This window comes from Xyrauchen texanus, chromosome 12, assembly GCF_025860055.1.
Source record: "Xyrauchen texanus isolate HMW12.3.18 chromosome 12, RBS_HiC_50CHRs, whole genome shotgun sequence".
Taxonomy (NCBI): domain Eukaryota; kingdom Metazoa; phylum Chordata; class Actinopteri; order Cypriniformes; family Catostomidae; genus Xyrauchen; species Xyrauchen texanus.
Window position 1 is genome coordinate 24,892,322 of NC_068287.1, and position 15,697 is coordinate 24,908,018.

General features: G+C 37.4%; 1 protein-coding gene across 3 annotated transcripts; it reads right to left on the reverse strand.

Moving 5' to 3' along the window:
* Positions 1-3,953: 3,953 nt before the first annotated feature.
* LOC127653240 (BUB3-interacting and GLEBS motif-containing protein ZNF207-like) lies at positions 3,954-14,933 on the reverse strand. Of its 3 annotated transcripts, XM_052139855.1 has the most exons (12): positions 14,821-14,933; positions 14,047-14,173; positions 13,806-13,944; positions 13,542-13,721; positions 13,353-13,428; positions 13,163-13,233; positions 12,387-12,532; positions 9,703-9,783; positions 9,088-9,306; positions 7,617-7,773; positions 6,959-7,143; positions 3,954-6,752 (listed from the first exon to the last, which is right to left on the reverse strand). In XM_052139855.1, exons 1-11 carry the CDS (start codon positions 14,859-14,861, stop codon positions 6,983-6,985), a joined length of 1,398 nt encoding a protein of 465 aa, XP_051995815.1. In that variant the 5' UTR covers positions 14,862-14,933; the 3' UTR covers positions 3,954-6,752; positions 6,959-6,982. The 3 variants fall into 3 exon arrangements, with proteins under 3 accessions (XP_051995815.1, XP_051995814.1, XP_051995816.1); XM_052139854.1 differs by having other exon boundaries at positions 3,954-7,143; XM_052139856.1 differs by lacking the exon at positions 9,703-9,783 and having other exon boundaries at positions 3,954-7,143.
* Between the last annotated feature and the right edge of the window lie 764 nt (positions 14,934-15,697).

The following is a 15,697-nucleotide window of genomic DNA, read 5'->3' on the forward strand; positions in this document are numbered from 1 at the left end:
AATAAGCAGGCTCTCATGGTGTGCTTAATCTCTCCTTTAGTAAACAGTTGTTCTCTCTGCTTCACCCAGTACTTGGACGGTTCTTTTCATCTAAACAGAGTGCTCCACCTCAGCATAGGAAATTCAAGACAGACAGAGCGGTTATAGTAGTAGTGCTTTGTGTATTAATAGAGATGGAGAGGAAATTCCTTTAGAATTAAAGGAAAGTGTGAAATTTGCTACTTTTGTAGCAAATTTCACACTTTGTTTATGTGTCCTTGTTTGTAATTATGTGCAAGTTACTTTAGTGTTTCAATATTTGCATACCAAGTATATCTCATCACTTCTCTGATTGAAAAGATTTACTAGATTTGGCTTAGTTTATTCCAAGAACTCTGCAGTTGAACAGAAGACTCACTGAATTTCACTTTTAATCCATTCTTTTATCAATGTTTCTTAGTGTCCTGGGTAGTAATGTGTTACATTTACTCGAGTTACAGCTCCAACTTCAGGCAGCACGCTGAAGTAAATTATGGCTCCAATTCTAACGTGGGCTTTTCTGTGTAATGAGATGGTCATCTTCAGGGTGATAATGTTACTGGGCTCTTATGACATCAGTTTTTAAGTGTACATTTTCTAATCAGTGCAACAATATATCAGTGTGCTTTGTCCCGCATGTCATGAGCATTATTTGCGCATTTACTCCACGACCTGGCAGGGGCACTGCAAACTATCGCAGCTACTTCTGGCGGATTGTATAAATCCATCTAAACATCCAAGTTAATTGTAAATCACTGCCATTCGCGTGATCGACAACTGGAGCGCGACCAGACAGAATTTCTGCACGTGCACAAAACATCACGTATGACATTTTAAAATACTTGGGCCTTATTTGTTATTCTTATTAAATCATATATTAATACAATAAATCTTCATTCTGTTTGTCATTTTTAATATATACTGTGTGTTAAAAGAAATAGTAAATTAATTTGATCAAGTAAAGATTACATTTTAAAATGTATCAATATGTTTAGTCTCTCTATATGTTGTTTTAATCAAATAACGATTTGTCAAAAAGTAATTTAGTACATTCAGCATGAAATAAAACATTGCAGGAGTGAAGGAAGCAGTAAACTTCTTGCTAGTACGTCTTCCACGTGGTGGATTGTGGGAAATGAACCATCATGGAGTGTACTTGAAATGTTCACTTGAAATTAGAGTGCATTGTAGGTAAGAATGAGTGAACAAAAGTAGGGAACGAGTGGCTCACTCAGAATTAAGACACTCCTACAAAATAGCGAAAACTCGAAATAGTGCACTATATAGTGGATGGGGGTGGTTTCAGATTCAGACACCGCGAGTGTTCCACGATCAGGGTTGGTGCCCTACGAGAGCGGCAGTTCTGCTGTACAGAACTAATAATGATCTAAATACTTACGACACTGAAAACTGTAACTACAATGAAATAAGAATCCACACAGGACTTTAAAAGCTATGAAAGAATACATAAAATTTCAGCATTTTATATAATGTCCTTGTGGGACATTTTCACTTTAATAATTACTAGAAATGTTTCCAAACCTCTCTTCTTATTGACAAATTCATCCAGATATGACAAGAGCCCTTAAATGGTTAGTTTGCCCAAAAATGACTATTCTCATTATTTACTCACCCTCATGCAACCCCAGATGTTGATGTCTTTCTTCTGCTGAACTCAAATGAAGAATTTTAGAAGAATTTCTCAGCTCTGTGGATCCATACAATGCAAGTGAAGGGGTGGCAACATGTTAAAGCTAAACAACAAACGTAAATCAGCATTAAAAGTAATCCATACGAGTCGAGTGGTTAAATCGGCATCTTCAGAAGCGATGTGATAGGTGTGGATGAGAGACAGAGAAACAGATCACCTTTCACATTCTTCTTGTGTTTTTGGTGATTCACATTCTTCTCTGCATATCGCCCCCTGTTGTCTAGCAAAAAAGGACAAATATTGATCTGTTTCTCACCCATAACCATCATATCACATCTGAGACATGGATTAAACCAGTGGAGTCTTATGGATTACTTTTATACTGCTTTTGAGCATCAAAATTTTGGCCTACAGAAGAAAGGAAGCCATACTCATCTGTGATGGCATGAGGGTGAGTAAATGATAAGAGAATTTTCATTTTTGGGTAAACTATCTCTTTAAAGGGATAGCTCAGGCATAATTTAATATTCTGTCATAAGTTCTCTACCCTCATGTTGTTCCAAACCAATGAGTTCAAGAAACCAATTTGAAATGATTCGAGCTTTGTGACATGGTGCATTATCCTGCTGGAAGTAGCCATCAGAGGATGGGTACATGGTGGCCATAAAGGGATGGACATGGTCAGAAACAATGCTCAGGTAGGCCGTGGCATTTAAACGATGCCCAATTGGCACTAAGGGACCTAAAGTGTGCCAAGAAAACATCCCCCACACCATTACACCACCACCAGCCTGCACAGTGGTAACAAGGCATGATGGATCCATGTTCTCATTCTGTTTACGCCAAATTCTGACTCTACCATCTGAATGTCTCAACAGAAATCGAGACTCATCAGACCAGGCAACATTTTTCCAGTCTTCAACTGTCCAATTTTGGTGAGCTCTTGCAAATTGTAGCCTCTTTTTCCTATTTGTAGTGGAGATGAGTGGTACCCGATGGGGTCTTCTGCTGTTGTAGCCCATCCGCCTCAAGGTTGTGCGTGTTGTGGCTTCACAAATGCTTTGCTGCATACCTCGGTTGTAACGAGTGGTTATTTCAGGCAAAGTTGCTCTTCTATCAGCTTGAATCAGTCGGCCCATTCTCCTCTGACCTCTAGCATCAACAAGGCATTTTCGCCCACAGGACTGCCACATACTGGATGTTTTTCCCTTTTCACACCATTCTTTGTAAACCCTAGAAATGGTTGTGCGTGAAAATCCCAGTAACTGAGCAGATTGTGAAATACTCAGACCGGCCCGTCTGGCACCAACAACCATGCCACGCTCAAAATTGCTTAAATCACCTTTCTTTCCCATTCTGACATTGTTTGGAGGTCAGGAGATTGTCTTGACCAGGACCACACCCCTAAATGCATTGAAGCAACTGCCATGTGATTGGTTGATTAGATAATTGCATTAATGAGAAATTGAACAGGTGTTCCTAATAATCCTTTAGGTGAGTATATATATATATATATATATAATGTCAAATTTCACTGACAGTAAATAGTGATAGTCATACAGGTTTGGAACGATTGTGAATGATAACAGAATTTCCATTCATAATAATAATTCTGTAGTACATGTTCAATGTATGTTATGTAATGGAATAAAGGGGAGTAAACATCTATTATGTCATTTGTGAAAGTAACAAGTTACTCACTAGAGTACTCTTTTAATTGGATACTTTCTTACTATTACTCAAGGAATTATTTATGTTAGTACTTCTACTTGAGTACAGTTTTTGGCTACTATACCTACCTCTGCCCCTCTGCTTGTACTTCTCTGACCAGATATGAAGCTTTTTTTATTGCAGCACTTTTCATTGTGACAGGGCGGAGGAAGGGCTGGGTCATGATTCTACACACCCGGTCCCTAATCTGGCTAATCAAGCCTCCAAGAGGGATAAAGGCCGACTGTGGACAGAGTGCTCGTTTACAGGCAGCTGTCCATCATATGTGTGTGTTTGTGTCTTTTGCTTAAGTTCTTCATTAAATCTAATTTATACTGTCAAGCCGGTTCTGGCTTTCTCCTTTCCATTAACCCCTTTACACTCATGATTGCCTCCTTGGGACAAATCGATTATGTTTTAGCGATTATTTCAAGTCACTTTGGATAAAGCTTTAAGCGTTAAGTTGTTTCTACACTGACCTTGGTTCTTTTAAGAATAACTCCAAGGATAAAGAAAATATATTATCCAATATAAAAAGAATAACAGCACAGTTGGTTTTGCAAAAACTATTTTATTTAAGACATAATGAAAAGGTGCCAAGTCAATTTCTCCATGCTCCACTGCCAAAAACGAAATAAAGAAAATAGCTACTGTAGATCATTAGGCAATTTCTAACTCAAATATAAAAACAGATCACAAGTCTATATTCGCATAATTTCCTGCCTAAACAGGAAATGAGAAATGAGGATTCATAGAATGGGGACTACATACAAGACACAAACTTACCAAAGAAACTGTCTGGAGACCAGGAAACGAGCCAGCTGACATACAGAATGTAATAAAATAAATAAATGTAATGTAATGTAATAAAACAATGGCTCTTGGTTTTAACCAAATCTAAACACTGAAATTTACAAGTCTAGAATAATAATACTTACTCAAACCTGTAAATGAGGTCCTGAAAGGGTAAATGAACAAAAGCTGGACAGATAAAAGACACAACCAGAGTGGAACAAAGTTTGTATTTAAATAACTAAATAAAAGCCATTTCAAAAGACAATACCACCTGATTCCTTTGCTTTGCTAGATACCAAATTGACCATTGAAGTAGTTCTGTAGATTAAAATCATTCATCTTCACTATTACCTCCCCAGAACACATCATGAAAAAAAAATCTGAGGTCCATTTCTCCATAGCCAGTAGGGATGTAATGTTAAACCACACATTACTCGAGAGCTATTGTTCAACCACATCTGACCAATTAGTTTATTATGAAACTGTAGTACGCCGTGTCACAGAGAATAATTAAAGAATATTTCAGGTTATTTTTATTACTCTCCAAGAACAGTATCTGTGACAGGTTGTCGATTACACTCATGATCATTACTTCATACCTTAGTTTGCAAAAATGAACTGGAAACGTGTTAATGGTAAAGCTCTTAAAATTCTGTGGAAATTGAATAAAAAAAAAAAAAAGAAACAAAAACTGCATGTTTCCTGAGCTGTGAAACAGAGTTTAATTTTGTCCTTGTATTTTTGGTTATTTGTTACCAAATAAATTCTTGTTAGGGCAGTATACAGAACTGAACTACATGTCACTTAGAGACAGGGATGGCAAGCGATTTTATTACACCAATGTCATGCTAACATGTAACATTTAAATGTTATGGATACACTTTTGAAACAGGTGTGAGATTTGAATATTCTAAACATTTATTCACACCGTTGCCCACTTACCTACTTGTCTTTCGTAGTATTTTCTGTACACAAGTTTCCCATTTGTTATTGCAAACCAAGGGTTGAGTTGAAATTATTGTCTGTGGTAAATCGACAGAAAGCCTGAAATATTCCATTCAAACATGCTGGTGTACATCTAACATGTTAGCAAAAAATTTTAGTTAGTTAACAGAACTCCCTTGAGGTGAACAAAATCGGGGGTTATCACCAAACTTGCTACAAGTTTTGGGACATTTGCATCCAACAGCCATATAGCTGTGAAGCCCGCTGAGTACAGAAAGTAAAGATAGAGAAAATTTGAGACTTGCCTCAGCCTGTGCAGGGCAACACTGAGACTCTGCCTCAGCCAGTCCCATGGCATTGCTACAAGGAGAAGAGAGATTCTCAGTTTAGGACAACAACTACAGTGAACTACATTCACTTTCTTACCAACTACCTTTTGAAAATCACAGTCAAGTATTATGCCTTAGGCTGGAGATACATTATTAACAGTTCACAAGGCTTTCTTAACTTTTCTTAAGACTGTGATTTTCAGAAAGAGATCTGAATGGTTGTTTTCATTTTTTCCTAGCAGCCTTATATCCTTGCATAAGGAGCAGTAAATTAAAATGTTAAAGGGGTCATATAACAAATTGTTTTTCCTCTGTGGTCCACTTATGTAAGTTAGTAGGATTTTTTGTGCCATTACAGTCAGAATTAGCTTTTTCATGGCCATGACCCTTTTAAACTGATGTAAACGGCCTCTTCATATGGGAAATTATTAACCGTTTGGGATCATTTAAAATAAACAGATAATATAGATAAATAAATAGTTAAATAATAATTTGGGACCTGGATTAGAATAAGCTTCAGCCACTTGTTTCATTGTGATCCTTTAAAACATTGGTATCCTTCTAAAGGAAATGCAGAGTTGAAGTTGCTACACGCAGCCAGGACAGCACAAGAACTTTCCAGAATTTCTGATAACCGAATATGCTTAGCTGAAAATTGTCTTTTTGGACAAGGGAGAAAGTTTTTACTTCTGAAATTTACAGTACGTTTACATAGTACAATACAATTTTTGCACAATTAAAGTTTTGCACAAATTATGAAGAAAATGCAATTCCACATGATATGACCCCTTTAAATTAAAACTTCAACATGAAGCTTGAATTCTATTCTGGTTTCCTTGTGCTCATAAATACATTCCAGCACACTGTAAGCACTGCTTTCATTTCACAGATTCACATAACGGCAATCATGCGTGTCATTTGTAGTACAAACCTTGTGGTGTTGTCCTTTACTTGAACATGAAAAAACAGCCATTAGATTTCAATACAGTTTATTACAAATAATGTGGATCATTACAGACAGCATTCACAGGAGTTCTTTGTTGTTATTTTCCCTACAGAAAGAACACTGCAAATGTAGACAAGCAGACATAAAAAATAAACCCAACAGTGACAGCTATCTGAAGCCCTCACCGAGCAAAGCTGGGGACAGAAAGTCCAACAGCACCTATGGGTGCTGCGAAGGCTTCACACTTTTAGTACAGAAGTATATTTACAGTGACTTGCCTTGATAAAGGGTGCTGTACGAAACTCCAGCCGCTTCAAATTAATACGAACCATATTTACTACACTTCACTTCTAAAAACCTAAACAAAACATGAGAAAAAAAAGCCATACTGTATGATCTGCAACAAAAGGTAGATCCAAAGAAAAAGTATTTAGTAAAATCAAATGTCCCATGCGTTACAGAGTTTGTTTATCCACCTTCTCATTGCACAAGTGTTACGATTATAGTAACTGATCTGGATTGTAAAGCACGCCACTAGATGGTAAAATGGTTGAATCACCAAACCTAATGAAGACCACTGGTGACACTTCAATATCGGCCTCCAGGGGACATTACAGGGGGTCTCATGCCTATGGCAGGCCGAGGAGGAGCAGCTTGATACAGAGGTACCATTGGTGGGGCTTGTCCATAGGGAGGCATCCCTCCTGGGACATATCCAGACACTCCCTGAGGTGGAGCACCATATGGTACTAGAAAAAATAAGGAATTGATTGGTCAAACCTATATCAACATTCAAAATACCTCACATTAAATACTATAAAGATACACACACTCACCGGCTATTTTATTAGGTTCACCTGCATGAATAAGATGTACGATTATCTAATCAGTCAATCATGTGGCAGCAGTTTAATGTATAAAATAATTCAGATACGGGTTCATTATTTTAAGTACATCTACTTATTCACATGAATAAGTAGATGTACATGTGTTCCTAATAAAGTGGCCGGTAAGTGTATATCAGGAGCTGTAGTGCTTATGAGAGACCTAGGTTGATTTCCTAAATCTCTACTACTTTGACTATAAATTCATTGTGGCAAAAGGCCGCAATAAATGTTCTGAGGTAAAAATAATTTAGAGAATTTGATTGCTCACTCATGTAGCAAGACATATCTGACTTAACGTTTAAGAGATGAAAACATAAGGCTCAAATGCTCCCTACCTTGCATGGGATGCCTCACACCCGGCTGCTGTACAGGAACACCCTGCTGAGAGGGCAACACTCCTCCCATTGGTGCAACTGGCAGGGAGATTACACGGGCCTGTCCTGCACTGGGGATTTTACACTGGTAGCGAGGCAGCTGTGCTCTCAACTCCTCCTGTAAAGCACACAATGCAAGGTGCACAGGGTCGTTAGACCAGGGTATCTGCATGTTCGTAGTAATGAAATGTAATACTTTAAGGCCAAACAAAGACAAATTTAAGACCAATTTAACAAGGAAACTTAAAAAAAAAAAAAAAAAAAGACAAATTCATTAGCAGGTGAATACAAAACCAATGAGGCTACTTGGATGTCTCTGGACATGTTTATTATATTATATTGTGCATTTACTTTTTTAAATAATATAATCTCTAAATGAATTCAAGTGAAGTCATTTTTATTTGTATTGTGCTTTTCAAAACACAGATCGTTTCAAAGCAGCTTTCCAGAAAAATATGATTTAACAGAAAATAAAGCTATATTATCTTTAATGTCTTAAGAGTCAGTCATCAAAATGTGCTAAAAATTTGATTATTTAATTATTCATTTTTAATTTACAGAGTAAATAATATAGTAATTCATTATGAATGCATCTAGCCAACATTGACCCTTCACTTTAGTAACTTATTTCTCAGCAAGATGTGATGCAATCATGTGCTGAATTATATTGTTTTTCTTGGAAGATAGCTTTAGCAACTAATTTAGCATTCTCCCTAACATCTCCTTTTAAGTTCCACATTAAGCAGTCATACAAGTTTGCAATTGCATGAAGGTAAGTATATGATGAAAATTTAAAAAAAAATTGTGTGAAGTATAACTAGTACAAATCAATACAAAGTTATGATATATATTGAAAACAGATTATATACTATATCTTAAAGATTGATCATTATATTTTCATATTATGTATAATACTGATATTATAATAATTATGTTCATTTTTAGAAACTTATTATAATCAACTGATTCTAATAAATTATTCTGTAATAGCGATACACAAAGCATTTGTGCTATACTGCCTTTCTTACCGCTCCAACCACGCGCGCTTGCAAATTTCAACGTTGAGAGCTTTAATTATAAAGAGTAGTTTAGAGTAGGAGATCGTTATCACGTCACAAGTTCAGTACAAATGTACTTGATTGCACTTCCCTGCACGTGCTCACACTTAACTCAAGCATGAGCAACGAAATGCTGGATAAGAGTGAGAGAGAGCGAGACACGAAAGAACTGATTTATTCACTCAGATTCTGTTAAGTGTATCCTCTAAGACTTATGAAATTTAAGATTTCTTGTCATTTAAGATATTTCAGACTTTTTATGGCCTTAAAAATTAAAAAGTACATTTAAGACAGACTGCAAAATGTCTTTCATAACATAAGACTTATCTTGATCAAATTAACCACAGAAACAAACACTCCACTTGGACACTTACCAGCGAGACATCTTCGTCAGGGTGGATCAACTTACTGGTTGCACTGGTGGTGGTGAGGGTGGCAGGCTTACTTGTAACTGGGATGGCTGGTTTGGCCACAGTGCTGCTGGTGTTGGCAGCAGGGGTAGAGGATTGGGTGTAGGCTGGGAATGTGGGTTTGGGGACAGCGGAAGGAGGGGCAGAGGAACTTGCCGCTGCACTGGAACCAGCCTGCTGGACCTGCAGAGAGACGACATGCAGATTAGACAGATGCAGTGAATCAACTCAAGATGTATTTAGGGGCTGCAGCAAAACTACTTCCATTTAAGCAGGGGGAAAAAAAGAAAGAAAAGAAAGTCAGTTAAAAGTGCATTCTATACGGTCATGAATCTATCATCAAAGGGCAAAATACAGTAACTAGACCAAAACCAAAAATGATTTACTTCAAAGTACTACAGGCTGCCTTGGTTTTCTCTGAATCGGAGCAAATTTGAAGCAAACTGTCTGTCACAGGACTACATGTATCTTCTAAGTCAATTATCCTGTAACAAGGCAGCTTGAGATCAGTCTGCTTTTGCATGTCATTAATAGCTTTACAAAGCATCATTTTCACTGAGTCAGCAAGCTGCTGCATACTTGTGACAGTGGTTTAGAGGATGTTGACAAAGTGTCCAGACTGGAGGAGGCCGAGCTTGTGCTTGGAGCTCGAGTCCCCATCTGCAGCATGAAGAGAGAGCACAGAGTAAGACCCTATTTTGACTGACTATGCTTGTTTATTCCCTGATATGTAGAATACATTTCGTCTTAAAGTGATAGTTCACAACAAAAATGAAAATTAAGTAATTGTTTACTACCCCTGTGTATATTACCTTATTTATTAACACAAAGGGAGAAATTATGAAAAGATGTTGTGCTCAGCGATGTCATACAATGGCAGTGTATGGTAACCATCTCTTCAAGCTTCAAAAGGATGCAAAAGTATAATTCAGAAGTCTAATAAATTATTGTATGCGACTCATGTCTATTTGGTGATAAAGTGAAATCTAATGTATTAATAATTTCAACTCTAGACTGACCGGTGATCTCCTTTGCACATTCATGAGATACACGTGCGCTTTCAACTGCATTCTAAAATGGGATAAATCACCCTCCGAAGGTACTTTGAAGGGGAGAGCAATCATAATAGCAATGCAGGAAGATCACTTCAAACAGAATTTCCAATCAAAATGACTTAAAGGTGAGACTGAATGTTTGATTGTTGTGGTCAGGAATGCCTCCACCCATGGGCCATCATCCTGACTTTAGCCTTTTAAAGCTCTCACAGTGGATGGTTAAGTCTTCTAAGGGATTAAGGAATTGGAATGATCACCTCTAAATGGTACACACCCTTAGAGATCCTTACATGAGAGCTTTGTTTCGCGTCAAAAGGACCACCGGCAATATTAACAACAGAAAAAGCAACACAGCTGCACAAACTCCAGAGAACAGAACATACAAACATGTCTGAAGAGTTAGTAGTTGAAAAATAGATGCATTTCTATGCCCAGCCTTATTTTTTTGAATAGGAGAACTCAATCAAACAGAGAGATACACACCCAGATGCTACAGTCAGACAAAGATTACAGGAGACGGCAGTGTTTGAGGTTTCGCTTACTGAACGAACTAGAAGAATTAGAGAGAAAGGCGGTCTGCCATCTCTACTATTTTCTAAACCAATGCATGCATGACAGACCTCCACCTGAAGATAGTGAGACCTCAGCTAAAACAAATCGGTAGGAGTAACATTCTCTGCAAAAATCAAGTAGTTTTAACCAGCGAATTGGATGATGGCTTCAATATAATGTTATTAGCATGATTTTGGACCAGACTGGGTTTTCGGTGTGACTCCTAAAATAGAAACCAAGTGATTGATAAAATGCCTTGTCGCTCGTCACGGCTGCTTAGAACAAAAACTCTGATTACAAAGCAAAGATAACTTTTATTGTGTCTCGTTTGGTGAGGTGACTCTTCAATCTCTGTTTGAGTTCGGAGTACTCCGGTTCAAATAAATAAGGCTGGGCACAGAAATTCATCTATTCTCCAACTTAAAACTCTTCAGACATGCAAGTTCTGTTTTATGTGCAGTTGTGTTTTGTTTCCTGTTGTTAATATCACTAGTGGTCCTGTTAAAGTGAAACAAAATGAAGGTGTGTACCATTCAGAAATGATCAACACAATGCCCTAATCCCTTCGAAGACTTCACAAGAGTTGTAAAATGCTAAAAGGTGTGGGGCTCAAAATTAAGGGTCAATCAGAATCGGAAATTCAGTTTGAAGCGATCTTACAGCATGACTATCATGATTTTTCTTCCTTCAAAGTGCCCTTTGGAGGGTGTTTTATCCCTTTTGGAATGCAGTCTAAAGCTTGCATGCAGTCTGCTCATGAACATACAGAGGAGATCAACGGTCGGTCAAGAGTTTCACTTAATAATACATAAAATTTTGCTTTGTTTCTCACCAAAACTAATCATATTCTTTCAGAACAAGACATGAGTCACATACAATAATTTATTAGACTTCTGAATTATACCTTTGCTTACTTTTGAAGCTTGAAGAGGTGGTCACAATAAACTGCTAATGTATGATATCACAGAGCACAACATTCACAATTTCTCCCTTTGTGTTAAGAGAAATAAAGAAAATGATATGGGGTTATAAGATTAAGATTCAACTTTATTGTCATTGTGCGGAGTACAGGTACGGAGCCAATGAAATGCAGTCCTTTTCGCATATCTCAACTAAGCTGGGGTCAGAGCGCAGCTCATAACAACACAGGGGTGAGTAAAGAATGACTGAATTTTCATTTTGGGGTAAACCATCCATTTTGGGCTAAACTGATTAGACATTTCACCACACAAAGTTCAACACAGTCAAAATTACCCATATTATTTTCAAATTACTTTATACAAATAAACTGCCATTTATTTGGAAATACACTTCATGTATAATATAATATATATTTATGGGTAATTTATAAATTTTTAAAAGGCATTTTTAATTAAATTCTGAATGGTCAGTAACTAAACCTGGTCTCTCTTCATAATTAAATGCCTGATAGTGAAAACTTAATTTTATATGCTGACCTACACACAACCATATGGTCTTTTCCTTGGTATGGGAGAGACAAATCAATCCCTGAAAGTAAAGTAATAAAGAAAAAAAAACTATATTTATTTTAAATGCGTATCAGTTCCTTTCCAAGCACGTCTATACTGATGGTTCTGCAACTAGGCCATTAATTATCTTGCAGCAAACTCAGCAAAAAGGAGAAGGGAAGGATACCTGTCCTGCACTAGGAAACAGCGGCTTGGAGACACATGGCTGTGGTGCAGCCAAAGCAACAGCAGGCACAGCTGGCCTGGTGCTGGTGGGAGGCATCTGAGCCATGTGGGGCATGCCAGGATGATGGCCCATGGGTGGAGGCATTCCTGACCACAACAATCACACATTTATGAACAATGAACAAAGCATAATTGGCATACACTCCCAGTCAAAAGATTGGACACCTTCATTTCTCATGATCTTAAAAACCTTTTGATCTGAAGGCTTATCCTCAAATTATAGAGATCAATATATTTGAATAAATTCAAAAAACAAAAACAAATTTTTTATAATTTTTTGTTCTTGGTTGAGTTAGACCAGACATTGAAGAAAAGGCAACAAACAAATGCCCAGAATACATTGGAACTCTACTAAGAATACTTTTTAAAAAGCATCCCAAGATGCACCACATCAAGTTGGTTGAGAGAATGCCCAGAGTGTGAAGTGCAGTAATCAAGGCAAAGGGTGCCTATTTTAAACAAGCTAGTTAAAAACATACATTTTGACTTGTTTTTATTATCATTTATATAATTCCCATACTTCTACTCAAGTTATCTCAGTTTTGTCTTTACTATAACTCTATTATAATACATATTTTAAAGGAATAATAAAGAACTTTGTCCAACCTTTTTGATTGGTAGTGTATTTCACCTAAATAAAATGTTTGTTTGTCTCTTCTGTGTAATGTGCAATAAATCAAAAGGTCCGGCTAGTGGCATTTCCAAAAGTTCATGTACCTGGTGGCATGCCTGGCATCATTGGGGGCATTCCATGTGTAGGTGGCATCATTGCACTCATTGGCATCATGCTATTGATTAAATGTAATAAAGTACAATTTCAACAAGCAACCCTAATGGAAAAAACATACACATTTCTGACAGTGATCAATCACATTACAGATTCCACATACTCCATTCCAACTCTTACCCTGGATGCATCCCTGGCATTACAGGGGGCATCCCTTGCATCATTGGGGGAACACCAGGCATCATTGGGGGCATTCCTAATGGAACCGATATTTAAGAAAAGTTAATAAATATACCAGGCATGACTAGAGGTGCAAAAAAATTGCTTATCTCCTCAAAATTAGGCGTTCTGTATTTTTACACAGCACACCTGAGTAGCTTCCATGTGGCATCCCTTGTGCTGGGACAGGGGGCATTCCTGGCTGGGTCATAGGGGTATAGGCTGCCTGAGGCTGCGTGGGTGCTGCTGGCTGTTGAAAGGAGGGTCCAGCCTCTTCGTCGTCATCATCTTCATCGGAGTCATCTTGGTTCTGTCTTTTCTTCTGATTATCTGTTCACAAAAGCAGAGAAATATAGTTACTGTGGGTTTATACAAAATGAATAGATAAGAAACGGAACAAGTTAAATGTGATACCATTGGTTTTCTGATCAAGAACATGCCTCCTCTCCTTCATGTCTTTCTCTGGAATACCCTCCATTCCATAGATCTCCAATTCTATGTCAATTCTTCCAGGTATTGCATTGGGAACACCATCAATAGTTTCTTTGTGAACCTTCAGCAAATAAAAGAAAAATAAAGAGATTTGGACACAAATCAAACAACTGTATTGATTATGATAATAATAATAATAATGCACAAAATTCCAACACCATACCTGCATACAGTGGATTGCCAGACCAGGACCAGTGTATAACTTCTTGTGACATATGTGACATTTAAAGTGTTTGGCTTTCTGGTGCTGAATGAGAATCTTTTCATCATCAAAATCTCTGTTGCAGTACCTAATTTGAAGTTAAAGTCATATAGCAAAGACAAATCATAACAACAAAGAGAGCAAAGCATGAAGAAGGAAAAATGGCTTGCCAACCATGGTGAAATCAGGACTTAATAATTATATGCAGTTCACAATCAGTTAGATTTACATTCGATATGATAAGACAGCCAGCCAACATTAGAATGTTATCTTATTTAAAACTAGTTGCACATTTAGGCCCAAGTATGATAGCAAAACAGTGTAGTGTGAGCGTAAAAATGGATATATGAAAACCACTACATTCGTTTAAAGAGCTGATTAACCAGCACCACTTATTCAACAACAATTAACCAGAGACTTGAACAGTGTCTCAAAACCTTGATAGATTCGTACCTTATCATCATTTGGGTTTCATGGGCCCTTATGATGCGGCTTATGAACTTAACTTAGTGTGCTGCGTAACTAGACAGCATTTCTGAGCATCATAAGCGTGCATGTTGCCCATAAATACTGTCTAGGTTGAAAGCTCACTAGGTTTTGAGAATACTGCATTTAAATTAAGGAAACGTGCGAACAATACATTAGGCAACCGTTTACAGGAACTGAGCCGAACCATAAAAATAAGCAAACATAAAAACCTATAGAAATTATACGAGAATTTTTAAAGAAGGATACCAACACCAGGGCTTCATCTGCTTCTTCTTTTTTCTGCCCATGCTTTGACTTATTTACCAGCCTATTTGCAAACCCCACACAGACACCTAGCAAAACATTAGCAGGAAGAAAATGGAGGAAATAGGAAATTACGACACTTTTTTCACGCACTGACGGACCAGCGGATGTAATACCGCCACCAACTGGCCATGATTTGCACATCTCTGCAAAGTGGCTAACGTTAACATAAATTATGTCTAGCTTATCCCTCCAATTGCGTTCAAATTCTGCATACACCTGTTGCCTTTGCAATCATTTTTTTATTCATTCTTTAACATTTCCAAATATACATTAGCTACAGCTAAACCAATGTGATACATGAGAATATATCAAGGTTTCAATTAAATTTCATTTGAATATAACATTGACTTAATTTTATATAAATATTTAAAGAAGCCATATGTAACATTGAAATCAAGTGTTTAAAATGGGTACTGTGGTCCAAATGCAAAATATTGGAAAGAGTTGTCTCCCCTGAACCCTCCTCCCCAGACTCGAAGCTCAGGCGGGTTGCCAGGTTGAGGACACGCAACAGGAACGAGCAAACTGATGAGCCATATGCTGTAAGTTAACTTTGTCAATGTTAGCTATAGCACCATCTACCGCTCTGCACATGTGTCAAGCACAAGGAGCTTGAAATCCATCCATCCATCCATCCATCGCCAACCGCTTATCCTGTGAGCTTGAAATCATGATTTGTAAATTGTAAATAAATGAAAAGAGCACACTTTTTTCTTTTCATTATGATGGTTTTGCTAAGCAGATTCTTCTCCCATTTTAGCTGAACGCATGGCTCATTTTACCTGAACACAGCAGTGATGAATTTTGACATTTAAGT